Source organism: Pseudorasbora parva, chromosome 12 (genome assembly GCF_024679245.1).
Source record: "Pseudorasbora parva isolate DD20220531a chromosome 12, ASM2467924v1, whole genome shotgun sequence".
Lineage (NCBI taxonomy): Eukaryota > Metazoa > Chordata > Actinopteri > Cypriniformes > Gobionidae > Pseudorasbora > Pseudorasbora parva.
The window spans coordinates 21,983,940-22,003,795 of NC_090183.1; the positions used below are offsets into that span (position 1 = coordinate 21,983,940).

Genomic DNA, 19,856 nt, shown 5'->3' on the forward strand with positions numbered 1-19,856 from the left:
TTTCTTTCTTTCTTTTTTATATTGTGGCCAGTAAGTATTATCATTGCTAACAAAAAAGGTATTTTCCCCCACAGAACAACATATAGATTTGTAAAAACACAAGAACCTTTTTGCAAAGAGTCACACGGGGAACAGCCATGCATTGTTAACACAGTCGGAAACCAACAAGGAACACTTTAGACTCATTGACTGATTTAATGATGTTTTGAGTCCTGTGATCTGGACGGTAGCAAGTGTCTGTGTCTTTGTTTGAGAATGGGGGTGGGTTATTTATAGAGTCTCAACCAAGTGTGTGGGAGTGTGTGAGAGAGAGGGCAAGGTCATATAGTCCAGGACCGCACACATTAGGACCTTTCCTTCTCTCTCTTTCTAAATTACAGTAAACATCACAGGGAAAATGAATCCCCGCTGGAATAAATAAATTGTACCTTCACATTCTACAGAATACATTTCTGGCAATATAACTGAAGTTGGACCAGCTCCCTGTCTAACTTGGGAAATAATCTTCAAAGAAATGTAATCTTCAGGAAGGAGAACATTTAGACATTCAGCAAAATCTGAATGTGCTCTGGATGTGCTCTTTGTTGATTCAGCAAGAGTAGTCTATATCAGATTAGTTTCATTCATAAATAATAATTTGCATTCAACACTCACAGTGCCGTTTAACACATTTGGGATTTATTATGAATGAAAAACTGATTAATTCATTGTAAAGAGTAAAAATGTACATTTGTTACCCATTTTGTTACCCATAGTCGTTACCTGACCTGACCTGACCAAAAGTTAGTTTTGTTGGTGTAACCTAATATAGTCTGGTTGATTCATTGATATTTAATCTTATTTTTGACTCGAATAAATCCAGTTATTTACAGCATAAAGCATTTGGTTCTGATTGTTTGGTTTTGTTAATAATACCTTTCTCATTAATCATGGCATTACGCTGTAACCATGTTTTGTTTTTCAACTACCCAAAAGCAACCACTGTGCATTTCACATTTAGTAATTTTCCTGAAATATGATAATATGGCATGTAATTGATAGGAAAATTGCTTGTCTCCAGGCAGGACTTTGCTGATGGATCATTGTTTGTGGCAGGCTGCTGATGAGTTTTGACTGAAAGTAAATTTGTTTCTCTTTCTCTCTCTCCTGCTCCACTACATTAACATGCAAACAGGCAAATTAGCCTCCCCACAGGAAGTCTTTGAGGGCAGACGAGAGAGAGAATCCAGGCCTAAGTTAGGTACTCCAATCAATGGTCTTGTTCCACAGGCAAGAGAGGAAAACAAGGATTTGCATGAGAGAGGTGGTGGGCACTGGCACAAGAAGAGGATTGCAATGTGCTAAGATGGAGATGTTCAAAAGACTTGAAGTCATATGGCCTTTTCTAAGGTTTACGGTAATATTCGCTTAGGCTGCAGTTACATGCTTAATATTTAATTTGTAGGCTATACAACCTTTATGTTATGTCCTATAAAAGTGGTGGTATGCAAATAACTATTTCTACCTAATCTAACCCTTAACCTTGTTTTGTTAGTCTAACCTAATGTTTAATGTATCTAACCTAATTAGTTTAATTCAGTGATGTTAAATAATATTCCTGATTTTCAGTTAGTTTCTATGCAACTAAAATGATCCTCATTTAAAAATGTAGCCAGTTTTGTACACAGACGAAACAGGCCTGATGGGACTTCAAATCAATTAAATATTTCTTTAGTGATTTTCACAGTATATATTTCATGTATAATTCTATCACACTAAAAATGCTCATGCAATGTCTGGTCCTGATGTGGACGTACATATAATGTGTTTCTTGAAACAGATTGCATGTGCAAATAAAATAAAATAAATTTCATTGCAGCCTGAAATTTTTGTGGAAAACACTGTATTGACCGTGCCATTGTTCTTGTGTGTCTTTTGTTTGAGGGTTACCTGAAGGTTTGGGTATATGTGCACGACCCCACACACTCTGATGCACACACTTCGCTTCAGAGCTCATTTTGCTCACTTTCTTTCCTCGTGGCTGCAAAGTGCTCAATACAGTATTGACTTGTTCTCCACGGCAACCTGCAGAATTCCACCGACTCCCCTCCACGAGCCTGGCGGTCCGTCTCTCCACCCCTCCCTACTATCCCTTGCTCTGTCTCCATCGCTTTTCCCATCCCCCATCTCCAGCTCTAGGGATGTGGTGACACTCAATGTGTGTGTGGTTGAAAGAAGGGGAGAGAGAGAGAGAGAGAGAGAGAGAGAGAGAGAGAGAGAGAGAGAGAGAGAGAGAGAGAGAGAGAGAGAGAGAGAGAGAGAGAGAGAGAGAGAGAGAGAGAGAGAGAGAGAGAGTGTGTGTGTGTGTGTGCGTGCGTGCGTGCGTGCGTGTGTGTGTGTGTGTGTGTGTCATGACTTCTGATGTGTATGTGCACCATGTAAGTGTGTGTTGTGGGGGTGGCTCATTGCGTGGGGCTGCAGGCAGTGTGTTTAAAAGAGCCAGTCACTCCAGCAGTCATGATAACAATGAGTTCAGCACAGCCATTTCAGTGCGCTGATCCAGAAAAAAACACACAACCATCCAAATCTGTCAATCTGTTTTTCTCTCTCGATAAAATAGCTTCATAAAATCTGTACGAATGCATGTGGCGTGAGGTGCCCATAATTGTTTTCAACTATCATGTACATCATATCATATGCGATTTGTTAGCCTGTGCAGTTATCAACTGGATTTGATCTCAGTAGCGTGAGTCTGAGGGTCTGCCTGAGGGATGCAGTCCCGTGAAATGAGTATGTCATTATAAAAGGCTTGTTATGGAGGCGGATGCTGATCATGCTGCTCTGTGTTAATGTGGAAATGTGAGGGTGAGAGTGTCTGAAACTAATCACCCCCATTGATGTCTGACTGCCATGCTCGAGGCCACTGCAACCATTTCTCTGTTTCCAACTCAGTCTCTATTTATTATATATATTTTGCATTTTATATATAATGGGTGTGAGTCACCAGTCAGCTATACACAGACTACTCTCAAGGGGAAAAAAATCTTCTACTGGGGCTTTATCCTTTCAAAAAATAATGGAATTTATTAAATTTATAGAATTATTACATATCTTTAAGATAGGAATATGCACCCTTTGGGAACAAAGCTGTACCTTTTGAAAGGGTACCGCCCCACTGACAGCTTTTGTACCTTTTTTCTGAGAGTGTATTAGGCCTACAGATTAACCTTTACCACCGGAGAGTTTGTGCGTCAGAGCCACTACAGAAAAATAGTATGAGAGAAAGAGTGGAAGAGCTAGACAGGAAGCGATTATAATGCAGGCACAATAGACCGTTCCACAGTGAGTCATTCTGGCTGGTCGTCATTGCTTAATAATCGTGAACATTACCTTGCTATTTATGTACTGCACTCTCAGGGATTCTGAGCCAATCAGTGCCTAACTCAATGTGTAACTGTGACGACAATCTGTTTTTCCACTCTCTGTAACTGTAACAGCTGTTGACACTGTGAGTGTGTTTATGCAGTGTACAATATAAGTATTTAATATATACATTTTTCATTTTAAGGTTGTGGCACAAACATTTTTCATTACAGTATTTTTATCATTTAATTTTTATTTTTTATTTTGGTTTAGATTAAAATCCCAAGCCATCACACATGCATGGGACAAATAGAACAGTCAAAGTACCGATGCCAAATATGTTTTTGTACCATAACACAAGCCTCTTATATTCCAATGTTATTCCAGTAATAGACAAATACATAAAATAAAAACAGTTTGTACAAAACGCTGTCACTTAGGGGATACCCATTCATACGGTACTAATATGTATAATTTAGGTAATAATGTGTACATTTAAGGTACTATTAGACAACCAAAAGTCTACATGTTGAAAGGGTTCTAAGAATGACATTTTATTCCTGGTATTCATTCCAGTACAAAGTTCTTTACATAAACAATATTTATACTGCAGAGTCCTTGATGCAATCCAGTTGGTCCGAAGATAACTGATGAAAAGGATCTAACAATCATAGTTTAAAAAAAATATATAACTCATGAAGAGTTAAACAACGTTACACAAGTTTTTTTTGACAATGGTTGGTTACAGTCATCATTAAAGCTAGGATGCAATGCAGAGTTTATAGGAAAATCAAGCAGACATGTTATCAACGTATTACTCAAAAGGTCCACACCCCTGATCAATCCCACACAATTTGCATAGTATACCCAGGGATCATCACTAAAGGGAAAAAGGTGGGACTAAGTTCTTGGCCCAGAGCCATGGGGAACCACAAAGATGCTCCCGAGGGCAGGTACACCGATATTAGCTGAAGGGGCCCGAAAGTAATACACACAGAACAAGGGGCCCAGAAACCCATGCAATGACCTTGCTTATTTGTTGGGGATGGATGAATGAATGAAAATTATAAATTAAATTTGCAACACAACATTAGCCAGTGTAAAAAGCTGAAGGCTAAGATTATGCCTCACAGAACCCCTCTGTGTTATTTTCTTACTTCAGTCTTCCTGTTCTGTGAATTACAGTAACTCTTCGAATTAACACTTGTAAAATATACAGTAAAGTTGTAATTTGTTCAATATTACAGAGAGAGATGAGGATAAATTACTCATGTTATCTTGGAGGAGGTGTTATCAGGTATGATTAGATAAGTATGCATTTTAGTTGATTATACAAACTGGATTAGTTATGAAGGTATGCATTTTTTTGATTAGACATTAATTAAACATTGATATACAAGTGCTGGTAATATCAAACAAATTCTCAAAATATTCTCAACTGTCATTTTTTTAGCTTTGTTTGTTTTATTACAACCTGGTTGACTGTTAAACCATAGTACCATACCCCCCCCCCCCCCCCCACACACACACACACACACGTAAAATACCACAAAAACTGGGTAAGCAAGCCAAAAGAGTTCCAAACAAATGTTTTAGAGGTTTATCTACCAGTTACAGCCTAAGTATCTGCTTATTACATTTCTGTTCAGTCCCCACCTCGATCTTTAGTTTTGTTATATTATTTCAGGTTGTTCTTTTTTTATTTATTTATAAATTTATATTTAAGATATTTGTTGGTTGTACTGTTTTTAGGAGCAAATGACTGCAAAATAATATCTTCTCTTCCCTTCCATTTGCTTAATGAAGCGTGCTAGTGAACATTACTGATTGTTGAAAATTAGGTAGCTAAGCTTAGCATGTATAAGTCCCCCAGATAACTGTGGTCATGATCTGAGAAGATAAATTATCTACTCATCACATAGAATTGTAATGGTCAGTGAATTATGAGTGACAGGTAACACTGTCACTCAAAATTCAATCTGGAAATGGGGTGAGATGGATTGTGTAATTAAGTTCAAACCACCTGATTCGATTAGGCTATGTATTATTGTCATGAGATATCAGTAAAAAATATTTAAAAAAAACATGAAGTCGTGGCATGTTTTGATGCTACATAAGGCTGCAAGAGCTTCACACCACAGTGTGCACCACAGTTTCAAAAGGAAAGATAGATGCACCTAAAGCTCAGATATACCCGCAACCAAAATTGCACCCCTGTTTTCCAGAGAACATTTATGATAAGGCTATACGAAGGAAATGTTCAATGGGGTTTCAAATACGATGACGAAAACTTTATTAGCAGCTTTCAATTGCCCAAACACCAGCAATTTCTTTAAAAGTTAGATCGGTTTACAATTTTAATTACTATGTAAAAAAAAGAATATGATGAATGCATTTCAAAGAACAACCAGTCAAGCTCGAGTTTAAAACGGAAAAGTTCTAGATGCCTGAGTTAACATTATAACCTTTTTAGTGATATTTTCGCAAATCCAACTTTAAATCCGAAGGCAGCAGAAACGTATAGTCTTAAACAGTAATGGATTTAAGATCTGAGTGACAATGAATGCTTGAAACATCCCTGCGATCCAATCTTTGAATATAAAGAAGTTCTGCTTCTTTTTGCAAGGTCTTTAAACATTGTTTAATGTTCTCATTTTGAGCGTGAAATATCTAAACTGTGCGTTGACAGGAAACAGAATATATTGTGTTGCATTCAAAGTTTCATGCAATCAAGGATAATCAGAGAGGTGCTTCTTTTGAGTTTTACTATCCTTTCTCCTCTGAGTTAAAAAGATTTTGTAGTTTTCCATATTCTTAACAGTATTTTGTTGTAGCTTATGGTCGCCTACGAAGTCAGAAGAGAGAGAATCTGTCAGTTGTTCTAAAATTTAATCTGAAGCCACAGTTCTTTCTTGGTTTCCTGGAATGTTACTTACAGCAATTTTATTTTATTTTCATAAGTGCAGCCCATCCTATAGGTTAGGCAGCCTCCTTAAGGCAGAGTAGGCTACGAGAAAGACTTTGATCCGACTCGTTATGATTAGAATGAGTTAAAGGAACATCTCACACGAGATATGAGCACATATTAGCAGGCTTCAAATACTGAAATACTGTTCTTTAACGAAACAACTAGGCTAACTCAAGATTGTCTAATGTTAACATTAGCTGTTGCATTGGGTAGACTTCATTTTATACTATAACATTTCCCGTGAAATTACAGATGGGTTCGTGCGATGAAACAGTTTGCAATGCTACAATTCGTCGTCTTAATAGCTTCATTGTAAGAGAAACTTTTAATCTATCTGAGAAGTATTTTTATGTACCTGAATAATGTCAATGAATACTAGGCTACATACTAATATGTTTCATTTAATATTTTCAAGTATTTTCCCTGCGGTTCAGCAGTCATTGCCTTATAAGGAAAGGCAGTCGTGCCTCTCTGCAATAGGCTGAGATTTGCCGCCTGCAGTTAACCCTTATCATGCTGAATTTTTCTGAAGAATTTTTACCGTTTTGTTGCCGCAAAGGCACATTGTATATCAAAATCATGTTTGTATGATTGTACAGACGTGTATGCTTCTAAGTGTATCAGTGCATATGTTGAGTATGGATGCACATTATTTAAAGAGAGAGAGAGAGAGAGAGAGAGAGAGAGAGAGAGAGAGAGAAAGAGAGAGAGAGAGAGAGAGAGAGAGAGAGTTGTGTGTGTGTGTGTGTGTGTGTGTGTGTGTGTGTGTGTGTGTGTGTGTGTGTGTGTGTGTGTGTGTGTGTGTGTGTGTGTGTGTGTGTGTGTGTGTGATTTCCCTCTCATAAGATTGTACGCACAGGCTATGAATGAGTAGGCAAATGCCCAGGGTTTTCACACATTTGCCACTGTAGTTTTTCTTTTTTGCTTTTTTTCACAGGTCTAACAGCAGCCGTTGGCCGTCAGAAGACAGATGTCGGGTGAAAATGCCTATCAGCTAGTTGGGTGCTAGAGGCTTTTAAGACCAACACCAACCACAGTGACCTACATATTGTACATTTGCAGTTAACGCTCATGTGCGCTGAATGAATCTTATACTATTTTGTAAATCAGTCTAACGTATGCAACTGTCTCCAAACAACGAAATAGGTTTTCCTATCTTAATGTATAGGCTATTGTGTGTCACGTACGCAATGTAGCCTCACGTTTTAAAAATAAAATGCACCAAATATCCAAAGGATTTGGTCAAGTCTTAGTCTTGGTCAACCAAGATGATTGAGTATGAATCACGATGCCACCCGTTTGATTATTGTCATATCCATGGGGGAAATTAAACCAAAAGCACTGTTCAAGATGTGAAGTCTCAAAATGCCGTTCTTTAATCTAAATTATGTTCCTGGTGTCAACTTATAGGTTATAGGTTTTAACCTTTGTGTTTTTTATGAGTGTTTGTTCGACATAAACAAACAAACATTTGCTCATAGCTTCACTTTTGCGCAAACGAGTGTTTGTTCAACATAAACAAACAAACATTTGCTCATAGCTTCACTTTTGCGCAGGCCTATCTGTCAAAGAGCAGCTATTCGTTTATAATATTATCTTCTTCAAAAATAACGCGATTATAAAACCTCGCTGATGCTGATAATGATTTAGCCTGTCACCTGAACTGCTAAATGAAAAATGAAGAAGTAGCTAGGCTAATGACGCTCAAATTGAAGCCGGTTTAATTGCCACGAGTGGCAATACTTGTGCTACGCCATAAAGGAAGAATTTTCGCCTCGGACCCGAAGGCTGCTATAACGACTCTTCACTTGCTCGGTAAACCAGCGACACAGGGCTGACCAGCCTCTACACAGCCCCGCCTGGGTGTGACGTCAAGCCCATAGCTATTTGCATGAAGTACGTTGTACAGCTCATTTGAGTTAAAACTGAGTCTCACTTGAGAAGCGATCGCGCGCGCACTGAGAAGTATTACAGCAGCGCGCGCTGAAAATGGAGCTGCCCGCCGCGGGTGAGCACGTCTTCGCGGTGGAAAGCATCGAAAAGAAACGCATTAGAAAGGTTTGTGGTTTTCTCTTAAAAACACTTTACATTGGTTATGTTGTAAGTGTATTAAACGTGCATGTATTTTTTTTTTTTTTTTTATTTTAAGGCGAGAACAAACGATGTTTGTTGCTGACACTCAGAATAATAATAGCCTAATGTTGATATTTGCTTCTGACACTCAGAATAATAATAGCCTAATGTTTGTATTTATTTTATGTACAGTAATTTGTAATTGGCTTTGTTTTTATATTTGCAGGGAAGGTTTGAGTACCTAGTCAAGTGGAGAGGCTGGTCTCCCAAGTAAGTTTACCTTCAAGATGTCACTTGCTTGCTTTGCTATGACGATGACGATGACTCTCTCTCTCTCTCTCTCTCTCTCTCTCTCTCTCTCTCTCTCTCTCTCTCTCTCTCTCTCTCTCTCTCTCTCTCTCTCTCTGTGTGTGTGTGGGGGGGGGGGTATTTTTCCCTAAATAAATAAACGTATATTTTAAAACGAGGTTACCAAGGAGTTAAAACTAGGCTATGCATCAGTATTTTGTAAATTTTTGAAGACCCGTTCAGTAGGACCATGTTAGTGGCTTCTGTTAGTCGTCCAGATGACAGCCACGTTAGATAGTTTGGTTGAGAGAGCTGGTGATATTCATGCTTCTCTGCTCTCTCCCTCTTCCCTCGTTCTCCGCCTCCTTTCTTCTCTCTATAGATATAACACGTGGGAGCCAGAGGAAAATATTCTGGACCCGAGACTTCTCGTCGCTTTCCAAAACAGGTGAGACATAAAGCAGCCTGAGCTTGACGCTCTGACCTTGTACAGCCAAATGGGAGGAGGAGGGAAGACACTTTCATTACCGCTGCGCTCGTGCTCATTCTTTTTCACTTCACTCGCAGTGACAGAAGGGGGAGCATACAAGAGCGGGAGAGAACTTGTGCGCAGGCGCGCCATGATATATGACTGAATATAATTGCGCGGTATACCAATGCCAGGGTCAGGACACAGCGATTAAAAAGATGTTTACATATAGACGTGGCCAGAAAATGTGATCATTTGAGACGATTTTCAGTCCTTGTGAAACCATTTAACATCAACAAACATATCGCCATTTCAGTGTTATATATAGCCTATCCTACTATTCATTTCGTGCGGTAGCCTAGGCTATGCGTATTCATCAAGCTTACAGTCGAGGTCTACACACATACACGAATTAAATGCATTTTACATTGTATATGTGTAGTTTTCCGTGGCTACATGTATTCACGCCTCCTCGAAATTCCGCACACATTTTTGTCGGGCATTCATCCCCCTTGACTGGCATCTGCGTGCACCATTAGTGGTCTCCCTCGTGAGGAATTCTGTTTTGGAGTAATTGCACGCGCCCCTTGAGTATAAAATCGTTCTAGTTTGTCTAATTAGGTTTTTGCGATATTGTTTTATAGAAGGTAGATGAGGACAGAGCTGATGGCTCATTTCTCTGCAGTCCATAGACGTAGTTTAAACTAACATATAAATAATTTTACCAATTTTTAAAGTATGTAAAACAACCTAATAGCAATATTGGTACTGATGTGAGAAAACCATTTATTAATAGGTTTTGTCATCTTTCTTTCTTTCTTTCTTTCTTTCTTTCTTTCTTTCTTTCTTTCTTTCTTTCTTTCTTTCTTTCTTTCTTTCTTTTACTTTTTTTTCTAGCTGGGATTGTCCATCAAATAAGTAAACAAGCTGCTGTCTGAAGCAACAAAAAAAGAGTATCTTATCTGAGCAAATTTTATGTAATGCCGTACTTTTGGGCAATTTAAAGTGCATATTTTAAAGAATACACAAAACAGTCACTGACTTCCCTGATAATGAGCAAATAATGAATATTGAACAAATCAAAAGTTAAATATTTGTGTCTTTCTATAATGACTCTGTATAATCTAAAGCTCTTTTCCATTTAGGGAAAGACAAGAGCAGCTAATGGGTTATCGCAAACGAGGGCCAAAACCAAAACATCTTCTCCTGCAGGTAATTCACCTTTACTTACCAACATCACACAAACTCATTGCACCCAATTAACTACTGTGAAAGTCATGCCAATACTTGTTTACAGCAAAGCTCGTTGTTAATTGTTAATTAATTTCGTTTAATTTCCAAGGTACCATCGTTTGCTCGAAGATCCAGTGTTCTTACAGACCTTCAGGAGGTGTCTCAGGATGAGGATAACCAACCCAAAGCAACTCCAGACCTGCTCCAAAGCCAGCAGTACCAGCTTAACAGCAAGAAGCACCATCCCTACCAGCCCAACCCAAAAGACAAGCAGGGAGATGCACGAACAAATGGGAAAAAGAAGCACTACTACCAGCTTAACAGCAAAAAACACCACCACTATCAACCAAACCCTAAAATGTATGACTCCCTGTATCAGAGGGTCAGAGAGACCAACGTTCCTGAGTTAACAGAAAAGGAATGGAATTTACCTCCAGCTCTACAGCAGAAATGGGTTCAAGATAAGGATTCTGGATGCCTCAGTAAGGTGAGGAATATTACAATGGAATTGAAAAATCTTTCTAAACTGAATAGTAGAGCTGACTTAAAAGTGAATGCAAATGATGCAAAGGAGGACACAGCACCGCCAAATGGAATAAGTAGCAAACTGAAAATTGTAAAGAACAAGAATAAAAATGGGCACATTGTCATTGTCATGAGCAAGTACATGGAAAATGGCTCCCAGGCAGCTAAAATTAAGAAGGGAACGGTTGATGCTGAGGAAAAAAGGCAAACACAAGACTGTAAGTCCTTAGGAAAAGATGAGAGCACAGAGAAGATAAAGCACACAAAGAAGCAAAGTCTTGTGAAAGTGATAAAAAAGGACAGTAAAGCTGAATCTGCATGTTTGAGGCTTTCCAATGGACTATCATCTTGTAGAGGGGACAATCCTAAAAAAGCATGCTCCATAGTGTTTGAGCCAAACAACTCAAAGAAGCCTGGCAGCACCGGAGAGCATGCATCTGATGAACAACCCTTGAAACTGACAACCAAAACCAGTCTGACTCCATTGCCTTTTGAGAATAATGATCAAAGAGGCACCCAATCTACCCAATATGCTCCCCCCACCTTCCCTCAAAAACGTTGCTGCTCTGAGGCAGACAGTGGCAGCAGGGAGGCTAAGAGGTTCTTAAGTTCTCTGAATGTAAGTGGTCCAAAAACTGACTTGTCTCACTCTTGTAACGGCACCACAGACTTCAATGACCATAAGCACTCTAGTGGACATGACTTTGAAATCCTGGACTTGAACCAAGATGAACCCATAGACCTCAGCTGTGTGAGGTCGAAAGAAGAGAGAAAAATGTCCACACATTCTCAGATTGGAAACTCTATAGCAACAGGGAAAGAAGCGATGTCCACACCAGGACACGTAGAGAAAGAAATTAAAAAATCTGTCCCAAGTTGTACACCTTTTCTGGGGAATATAATAATCACTGATGTCACAGCGAACTGCCTTACAGTGACATTCAAGGAATATGTTAAGTTTAGGAATATGTGATCAAGTCTATTAAGACTACTGACTATTTACTGTGAATTTGTACAAATGTAAAGCATGACTAATCAAGTCCTCAAACTTGCCTGATATTTTGAAAGAGTCTAGTGTAAAGTTTTGATAGTTTCAGACTGCATTTGAATAAACTGAATTAATTTTCAAATTCACAAATTTAACTATTCCATGTTAGGGATAGAAAAATAAACTTAACAGGTTTTCCTGTTAATAGCATGTATCATATTAGCTCAAATCTGTTTGAAGTGCTGTATTTCAGAAGGCTTACATATAAGGAGCACTTATGTAATACTGAAAAATGTTTTCTACTGATCTGTATTTTATAGTCCTCGTTTTAAAAGAAATGTCACTTTAAATGTGTTATTTAGGTTTGTCTAAGCATATTAAAAGTTTTATTTTATGTTTTTGAGTAAGATCTCTGTCTTTGCTTGTAGGCTACTGCAAGCAGGTATGTGATGAATAGAGAAGTTCCTATTGTAGACAAGCCACCAGACAGGATCTGTGAGAGATAGCAAAACATCATTACTATCACGTAAATGTATAAGATATCCATATCAGACTGAACTTTGCACTACCCCTAAATAGCACATTATGAGCAGAGGTGAATGTTTTGACTTGGGAGTTTAGGAGTAAACTAGTGTTTTAAGAGTTACTTCTGTTTATTTATTTATTATTATTATGTTATTATTATTAGCTAACGGGCATTCCGTAGGCTACTAGTGTCACATTTACTTGATATTTCCATTTAAAGAAACATGGCAATTCCGAGCATCAGTATCATCCTCTGAAAATTAGGCAGTTCTTTTGGAGTGCTGGCAGCACTGTTTTCTTGCTTTTCGAAGCTCCGTTATAGACTAGGCCTAACGTAAAACCTCTCCAGAAAAAAAGTACAATATGCTTTGTAGTGTTTAATTATGCATATAAACCTTATCTATTCTACGCTAGGCCTACATTTGGACAGTCATTATCGAGATCATGTAAATCATCTGTTTCAACCTGCTACAAGAAACAAAAGCAGGAAAACTGAAATATGTTTTAATGTTGGATATTACCACTGAACACCATGAAGTTTCCTTAGCTTTCTGACGATAAAAGCAGACCAAGCAAAAGGTAAACTTTCGTCGCGCCTTCGAATGCATTTTCCATTTTTGTTCAGTTAAGCTACGGTTTAACCCAGCAACCCAGTGAATGATAGTTGTGTAAATCCGCATTTTAATTAGGCCAAAAACATATGGCGAGAACATTGGATTGTCAAAATGTTTAATAATAATAATTATTATTAAATAGTAATAATAACAACAACAAAAACAATACACCTCTTACAATCAGAAAGGGCAAATGTATTTCCCTGAACTCAGTAATGTGGGCTATAGCCATGCAGGCTACTGTTTTCTATGTGCTCCTGTGCGAAGTCTATTCAGCACAAACACATTTTGAGAGCAGTTGTAAGACATACATACATACATACATACATACATACATACATACATATATATATATATATATATATATATATATATATATATATATATATATATATATATATATATATATATATATATATATATATATATAATGGGTTAGAAAAATAAGAAAATAGTTAAAACAATGCTGGCATTTCAACAATTACAATATTACAGGCATTATATAGAAGCTAGGCTATAGCTTATGTAACTCCCCCAAGCATTCCAAAATGTGAATGAATGTCCCTTTTACAGATAGAATATAGGGTAGCCTATAGGCAATATATGTCCTCCAACTAGAATAATAGCATATGCTATAGGCTTGCCTTCAGATATTGACAACTTTCGTTATGCGCAAGACGGGAAGAATATCGTCAAAGGCAGTAAGACGCGGTAGAATGATAGAAGATTAATTATAACATTCGCAGTAGCCTTCTCTTGCTACTATAATGGAACTTGTAAAGCTTTGAACAACATGTAGCCTAGGCTATATAAAACTAGACTCATTTTTTGTCAGCACTAACATGGCGGACAACGTCTATTTCTCACGGCAAAATATAGCCTAGTCTGTCCATTCAAAAACTAGGCAGGGGCTGATTAATGGTTGAATTTGTGTCAAAGACGGGCTTCAGAAAAGCAATGAAACAGAATCAACCATTTCCTCTGCACCGTCTGAGATAAAGCTGCGCTAGCTGCGGTTATAAAATGGCTTCCTTTGGTCCATCCACTTCATTTGCGATCAGCTTATGAATTCAGTTTTAGTGCAGCAGCGCATTTTAGCTGTCGTTTGGTAATTTCGCAAGGTTATAGGCTACACTATGGTTTGAACGTCTTTTAAAATAATAAAGTAGGCTAATAAAAATGTGATTGTTAGAGTTAAACATTATTTGCGCAGATCGCTTTAGTAAAATAAATCGTTTGATAATGAGAAAAGACGCGTTCTAAAAGCTATGGTTGAGATAGGGACACTTAGGCTAACTGTTTGGGGTCACTGGAATATTGGTTTAGGCCTAAAATAGCCTATATGCTAGCTATCTGCATGTGATCCCGTTTTTTATGTAGCCTATTTATTTATATATTTTTAAATAATATCTCATCTAATAGCCTAGATTACAATTCGCCTTCAGGAAGCTTGTAAACAAATCTCACTAAAATAATCCACCGAATAGGCCTAGCCTATATGTCGAATTAATTGATTATTTTTATTTTTTTACTGAAAGATAAAAAAAGTCGTTCATTCAAGGTTAGCCTATGTTAGATTAATTTTATTTAGCCTATTAAAATAAAACAGGTAGGCTAGGCCTATAGGCTAATGCACGACTTTTAGCCTACAGAAATCAACCAAGATTAATCTTAATTTTATAATGATTGCATATAGGATATATATAAATAAATAAATAAATATATATATATATATATATATATATATATATATATATATATATATATATATATATATATATATATATATATATATAAATAAATAAATAAATATATATATATATATATATATATATATATATATATATATATATATATATATATATATATATATATGGGTGACAGGTAAACTATTCAGCAGAAATTAAGCGCTCGATTTAAAATCCGCAATTGGCATAATAAACATCGACATAGGCCTATAGGCCTAGCCTACGTTCATGTTTGGTTGGTTTTGTTTGTATTTTCTTAGCCTAGCCTAATTATGAATAGTTTTTTTTTTTTTTTTTTTTTTTTACTTTATCGAAAATTGTCTTAAACTGCATCTAAAATAGGCCTTTAGGCTAATAGTAGGTATTTGCTATTTCCTTGGCTGGTTGCCCAGAAACGAGCGAACCAATAATATTCTTCTAGCTCGATCGAGAGCCCATATAGGCTACGGATATAACCACTGCAGACCTATAGCCTAGTCTAACCACCAATCATCTTCCGCTAAGAATTAACCAAGCGTGTTTACCTGTTTATGCACTTAAAAACTAAAACACCGAAGCACTGATTTTTTTTAGGAGACAATTATTTTACAATCGTCACAATATTTTGTTCAAACTGTTCATTATTTATAGCCATTCATTTTCACTCACTGAAGGTAATCTTAATTGTACAGGCCAATTAATCAATATCCTTAAATATAGGCTATTATATTTGTCTAAATAATTATTTCTAAAATACATTTAAACACCTGCTTAAAATTTGAATATGTCTACCCATGTAGCACATTTATTAATGAAATATTTAGATGCGATTTTTGTTTAACTCGCATGGCCTGAAACACAACTAAGCATGAGATCGGAAACATTATCGGAAAAGGTTCGATAAGGGTAGCTCCCTTTTTATGGTATGATTGGTTAATTAACCTACAATAAAATAATGACAGTTAATAAGTAATAATGTTAATAATGTTTTTCCTCCATATGTAGCAGAATGCTAAATGTCTAACATTTATTAGGCTACCAATTACAAAAATATATAGGCTAGCCTATATTAGGCTATATTTAATTTATGCAGGACTAGCCTATATAGTAGCTAGCTATAAATTATATAGATTCTATACCTACGTTATTTTAGCTAGAAAACAAAACATTTTCTAAAATTAAAATCGATTTTCAAAGTTTTTAAAAACTACGCTATTGCGGTTGTTCTGAGAATGTTTGAGCTAAAAAACGTTAAAGCCTGACCCATGAAATCATTGTAACAAAGGCATTTTACTTTTAGTGCAAAGAAACACATGCTAATAAATAGGCTACATCAAATAGGCTAATAATTATGTAATATTTTGTTGTTTAGTCGTAGGCTATTTTGTAATTATTATTATTAGCATAGCCTACATTATTATATCATTGTTTTTTAATTTCTTTAATAATTAAATCGGAGTAGCATATTTTTCAGGCTAAATAAGGTAGGATATAGCAGCCTATATCTGGGATAATTGCGCTGTTTAATCTATTTTACACAAAAGCATCAAGCATTTATTTATTTTTTATTAGGCCTATATTTATTATTATTATTATTATTATTATTATTATTATTATTATCATCATCATCATCATCATCATCATCATCATTATTAACGTAAGATCCTACAGTTGGAGACTATGTCTAAATATGTAAATCATTTTGTGCAGGCGTGGGGGTTTAACACAGGATAAACATAAATTGGCTAGGTTTTGCGGTCCGTTTTTTTTTATCAAGAGTAACAAAATCTAATAGCCTACTTAGACCTAGCAAATAATGAGCCTACGAATTATCGTTTAGGCAAAAGGCTATCAGATTCAGCGCGTTCTGTTTAATTGCCGGCTAAATCGTAGGCTATAGCCTACAATAATCCTATGCAAGATATGGAGAGAATCATTACGTTTACAAATTTGGGCATTAGCCTAGGGCTATTCTATCGTATAGGACACGTCAATAGCCTATTCATAACCATCAATGACAAGAAGGTTTATTTAGAGGAATCAAGGTTTTAACGGAATTAGTGAAATTGTTTTGTGAATAGCAGAATATTGAAGAACAAGATGCCATACGTTTTCCTGCATAGCAGGTGCAGCATGTTAGGCCGTAGGCCTATTAATATATAGGCTATTTACAGAAAAATCAAAAAATCCTAGGCTAATGAGTCATGCTTGTTTCAGAAAATACACAATTAGTTCGTAAAGCCTATCTGTATCCATATCTGCTCTGCTGACGCGTAATTGATTACGTTTTCCTGTATTATAGTCTTGACGATTAAACTTTAACTTATGTTGTGTTCATCCGTGGAGATCTTATCATATTTTTTGTCAAGAATGCAGGTATGTCTCTAGCAAGCAAGCCCCGGCCACTTAGCAACAGCTGAGCCAATGAACGGCCTCAAAATGTTTCCACCTAAGCGGTACCAAGGCAACATGCTAAAGAACGTGATGACGTCTCGCTGTGAACGAGAGTATTATGGGCTGTATGGAATTCTGAAGCTAGAGCTGGCGGACTGGACTGGCGCTCACAGCTAGCTTCGCTGCAAGCTAACGGTAGACGAAGGTAAACATGGAGCTATCGGCTGTCGGGGAGAGGGTGTTCGCGGCCGAATCGATCATCAAGAGACGAATACGACGGGTATGCGTTGTGTGACTGTGATCTCGTCATTTTTCTGCATATATGTGCTTTTGTCGTCGGCTCACGCTAACGAATTCTTTTTTTCTGTGTCTGATGGCACGCACAGGGTCGAATGGAATATCTCGTTAAATGGAAGGGCTGGTCACCCAAGTGAGTAATACAAGCCCATCCTATCTATCTTGCCTTGTCCTAATAGTCTTATAGTGACAGCGATGGCTGTCAACTCTGCGAAATATCGCAAAGGCCATACATCAACTGGCAGGTTATATTAATGCTGGCTGTTACTGCAGACTGGTTTTGGCAGATGGCATGCTGCAAGACTAGCTGGCCCTGCTAGCTGATCGATAAAGCAGTGGTTTAAATGCAGCAAGAGACTGACAGTTATCACGTGAAACTTTTGTTCTCACAGGTACAGTACTTGGGAACCTGAGGAAAATATCCTAGACTCACGTCTTTTCGTTGCCTTTGAAGAGCGGTAAAAAAATAAATAAAGATTCATAATAAAAATAAAAAACTATTATGATGTCGAAAATACAGATATTTTCACACATGCATTTGTATTTTCATTCAGGGAGCGTGAGAGAGAAATATTCGGACCCAAGAAAAGGGGCCCTAAGCTGAAGACTTTTCTTCTAAAGGTTAATATATATATATATATATATATATATATATATATATATATATATATATATATATATATATATATAATTGTATTATTATTTTATTTTTTTGGTGAAATTATATTACATATTGTGTATAATATTCCCTTGTTTGTATAAATGGAATAAATAATAATTTTTTATTCTATTTTAATCATGTATTTTTTTGCAGGCCCAAGCTAAAGAAAAGGCAAAGTCTTATGAATTTAGGAATGAATCATCCAGGGGCATTCATGGTGCATATCCCAGTCCAGAGCCCGTGGTAACCCCTAGAGCAAGAGAGGGTTTGCGTGCTGTGGTTCCCACCATTTTCCCTCCCAGCACAGTTAACCGAGGGGAGAGTGTAAGGCTTTCACCTCCAGAACCAAGGGAGCATCGTTCTCCACCCTCACCGAGACCCAGCCCTGATGCTTTTACCCTTGCCCCAAAAAAGAGAGGACGGAAGCCCAAATTACGGTTCACAGATGGCTATGCAAGTTCCTTGCTTCCAGAGCATGCAAAAAGAGCAGCAGATGAAACCATGGCAAGCATTCCTTCAAAAATGGCTAAGTTAGGTTTGGATGAAGAGGAAGAGAGATGCTCTGAAATGATTGGGAGAATTAAAATATCTCACAAGCACATGGATCCTGCCTATGTACACAAACAAAACAGAGTTGTTCCAAGCAGGAGTACCCAGCACATTTCTCCAGAGTGGAATTTGCATTCCAGCAGAGTGGATGCAGACTTGCAGGGCTGCAGGACTAATCCACAAACACGCCTCTTTCACCATAAACACCTGAAGCACCATTCAAAACAAAGAACATTTGAACACCGTGATTCTACCAGCAGACAGCCTTCACTTATTGCCAAAATCCCAGTGTCACGCATATTTGGAGAGCCGGAGGAGAGAGATGCTTGGAAACCCTCCTTCAGCAATGTGGAGAAAGTTGTAGTTACTGATGTGACGACAAACTTCCTGACTGTAACGATCAAAGAGAGTAGCACAGATAAAGGGTTCTTCAAAGACAAACGATGATTTTTGACTACAGCAGTTCACTTCTTCAAAAGTCTTTTATTATCAAAAAATTATGTATTGTGTATTGTATAATATATATATAAAAAACAATATTATTCAGTTTTCGGTCCCACTGCAATCTGTATTTATTGTGAAATTGCTGCTTGATGAGATTTGCATGCTAGACATGTTAAACAAAGCTAGAACTGCGTTTAAGTGCATACATCAGATCATTTGCTGTAACTAAGTTTTAATTACGAACTGTTTACAATAAATATATACAAATCTCATAGGTCTCCCACACGAATATTAAGAATGTACAGTTTAAAAGTAGACATTTGCACACGTCATTATTACTGTCATTACGTTTGGAATTCTTGTAATTTACGTTGACTTTTGTAAGTTTATATTGTTAGTTACTCTGTAAACTTGTTTCACAGTATAACAAACTTAACAATTTACACAAAAATGTTTATCAAAAGTAAAATGTAAAATAATGAACATGATTCTTTTGATTCTTTATACTTCAGCTGAATATTTATAAATATTTAGTAGGTCTAATAAATTAAATTAAACTTTTTTTATTCTTTATATTTGGTTAAGCGATTTTGTAAGTATGATTACAGAAAATAAATGATTAATGAAAAAAAGTTCTTAGCATCGTGAATGGAAAAGCGCTCATTGAATGTCCATAACATACTCAACGATTTATACTTATACTTTTACAAATATGTAGAGGATAATGTACAAATATATTCCTTTAAAAAACTAATGGTA

At 36.8% G+C, this 19,856-nt stretch overlaps 2 protein-coding genes across 2 annotated transcripts; both read left to right on the top strand.

Annotated features, from left to right (window-relative positions):
- Positions 1–8,151: 8,151 nt before the first annotated feature.
- On the top strand, positions 8,152–12,280 carry LOC137094153 (E3 SUMO-protein ligase CBX4-like). Its single transcript, XM_067459480.1, has 5 exons — positions 8,152–8,368; positions 8,610–8,653; positions 9,054–9,119; positions 10,286–10,352; positions 10,483–12,280. The coding sequence occupies exons 1-5, from the start codon at positions 8,300–8,302 to the stop codon at positions 11,869–11,871; spliced, it is 1,635 nt and encodes a 544-aa protein (XP_067315581.1). The 5' UTR covers positions 8,152–8,299; the 3' UTR covers positions 11,872–12,280.
- A 4,971-nt stretch (positions 12,281–17,251) lies between these two features.
- Positions 17,252–19,580, top strand: cbx8b (chromobox homolog 8b). The gene is made up of 5 exons (XM_067459489.1): positions 17,252–17,426; positions 17,533–17,576; positions 17,836–17,901; positions 17,998–18,064; positions 18,258–19,580. Exons 1-5 carry the CDS (start codon positions 17,358–17,360, stop codon positions 19,098–19,100), a joined length of 1,089 nt encoding a protein of 362 aa, XP_067315590.1. The 5' UTR covers positions 17,252–17,357; the 3' UTR covers positions 19,101–19,580.
- The last annotated feature ends 276 nt before the right edge of the window (positions 19,581–19,856 follow it).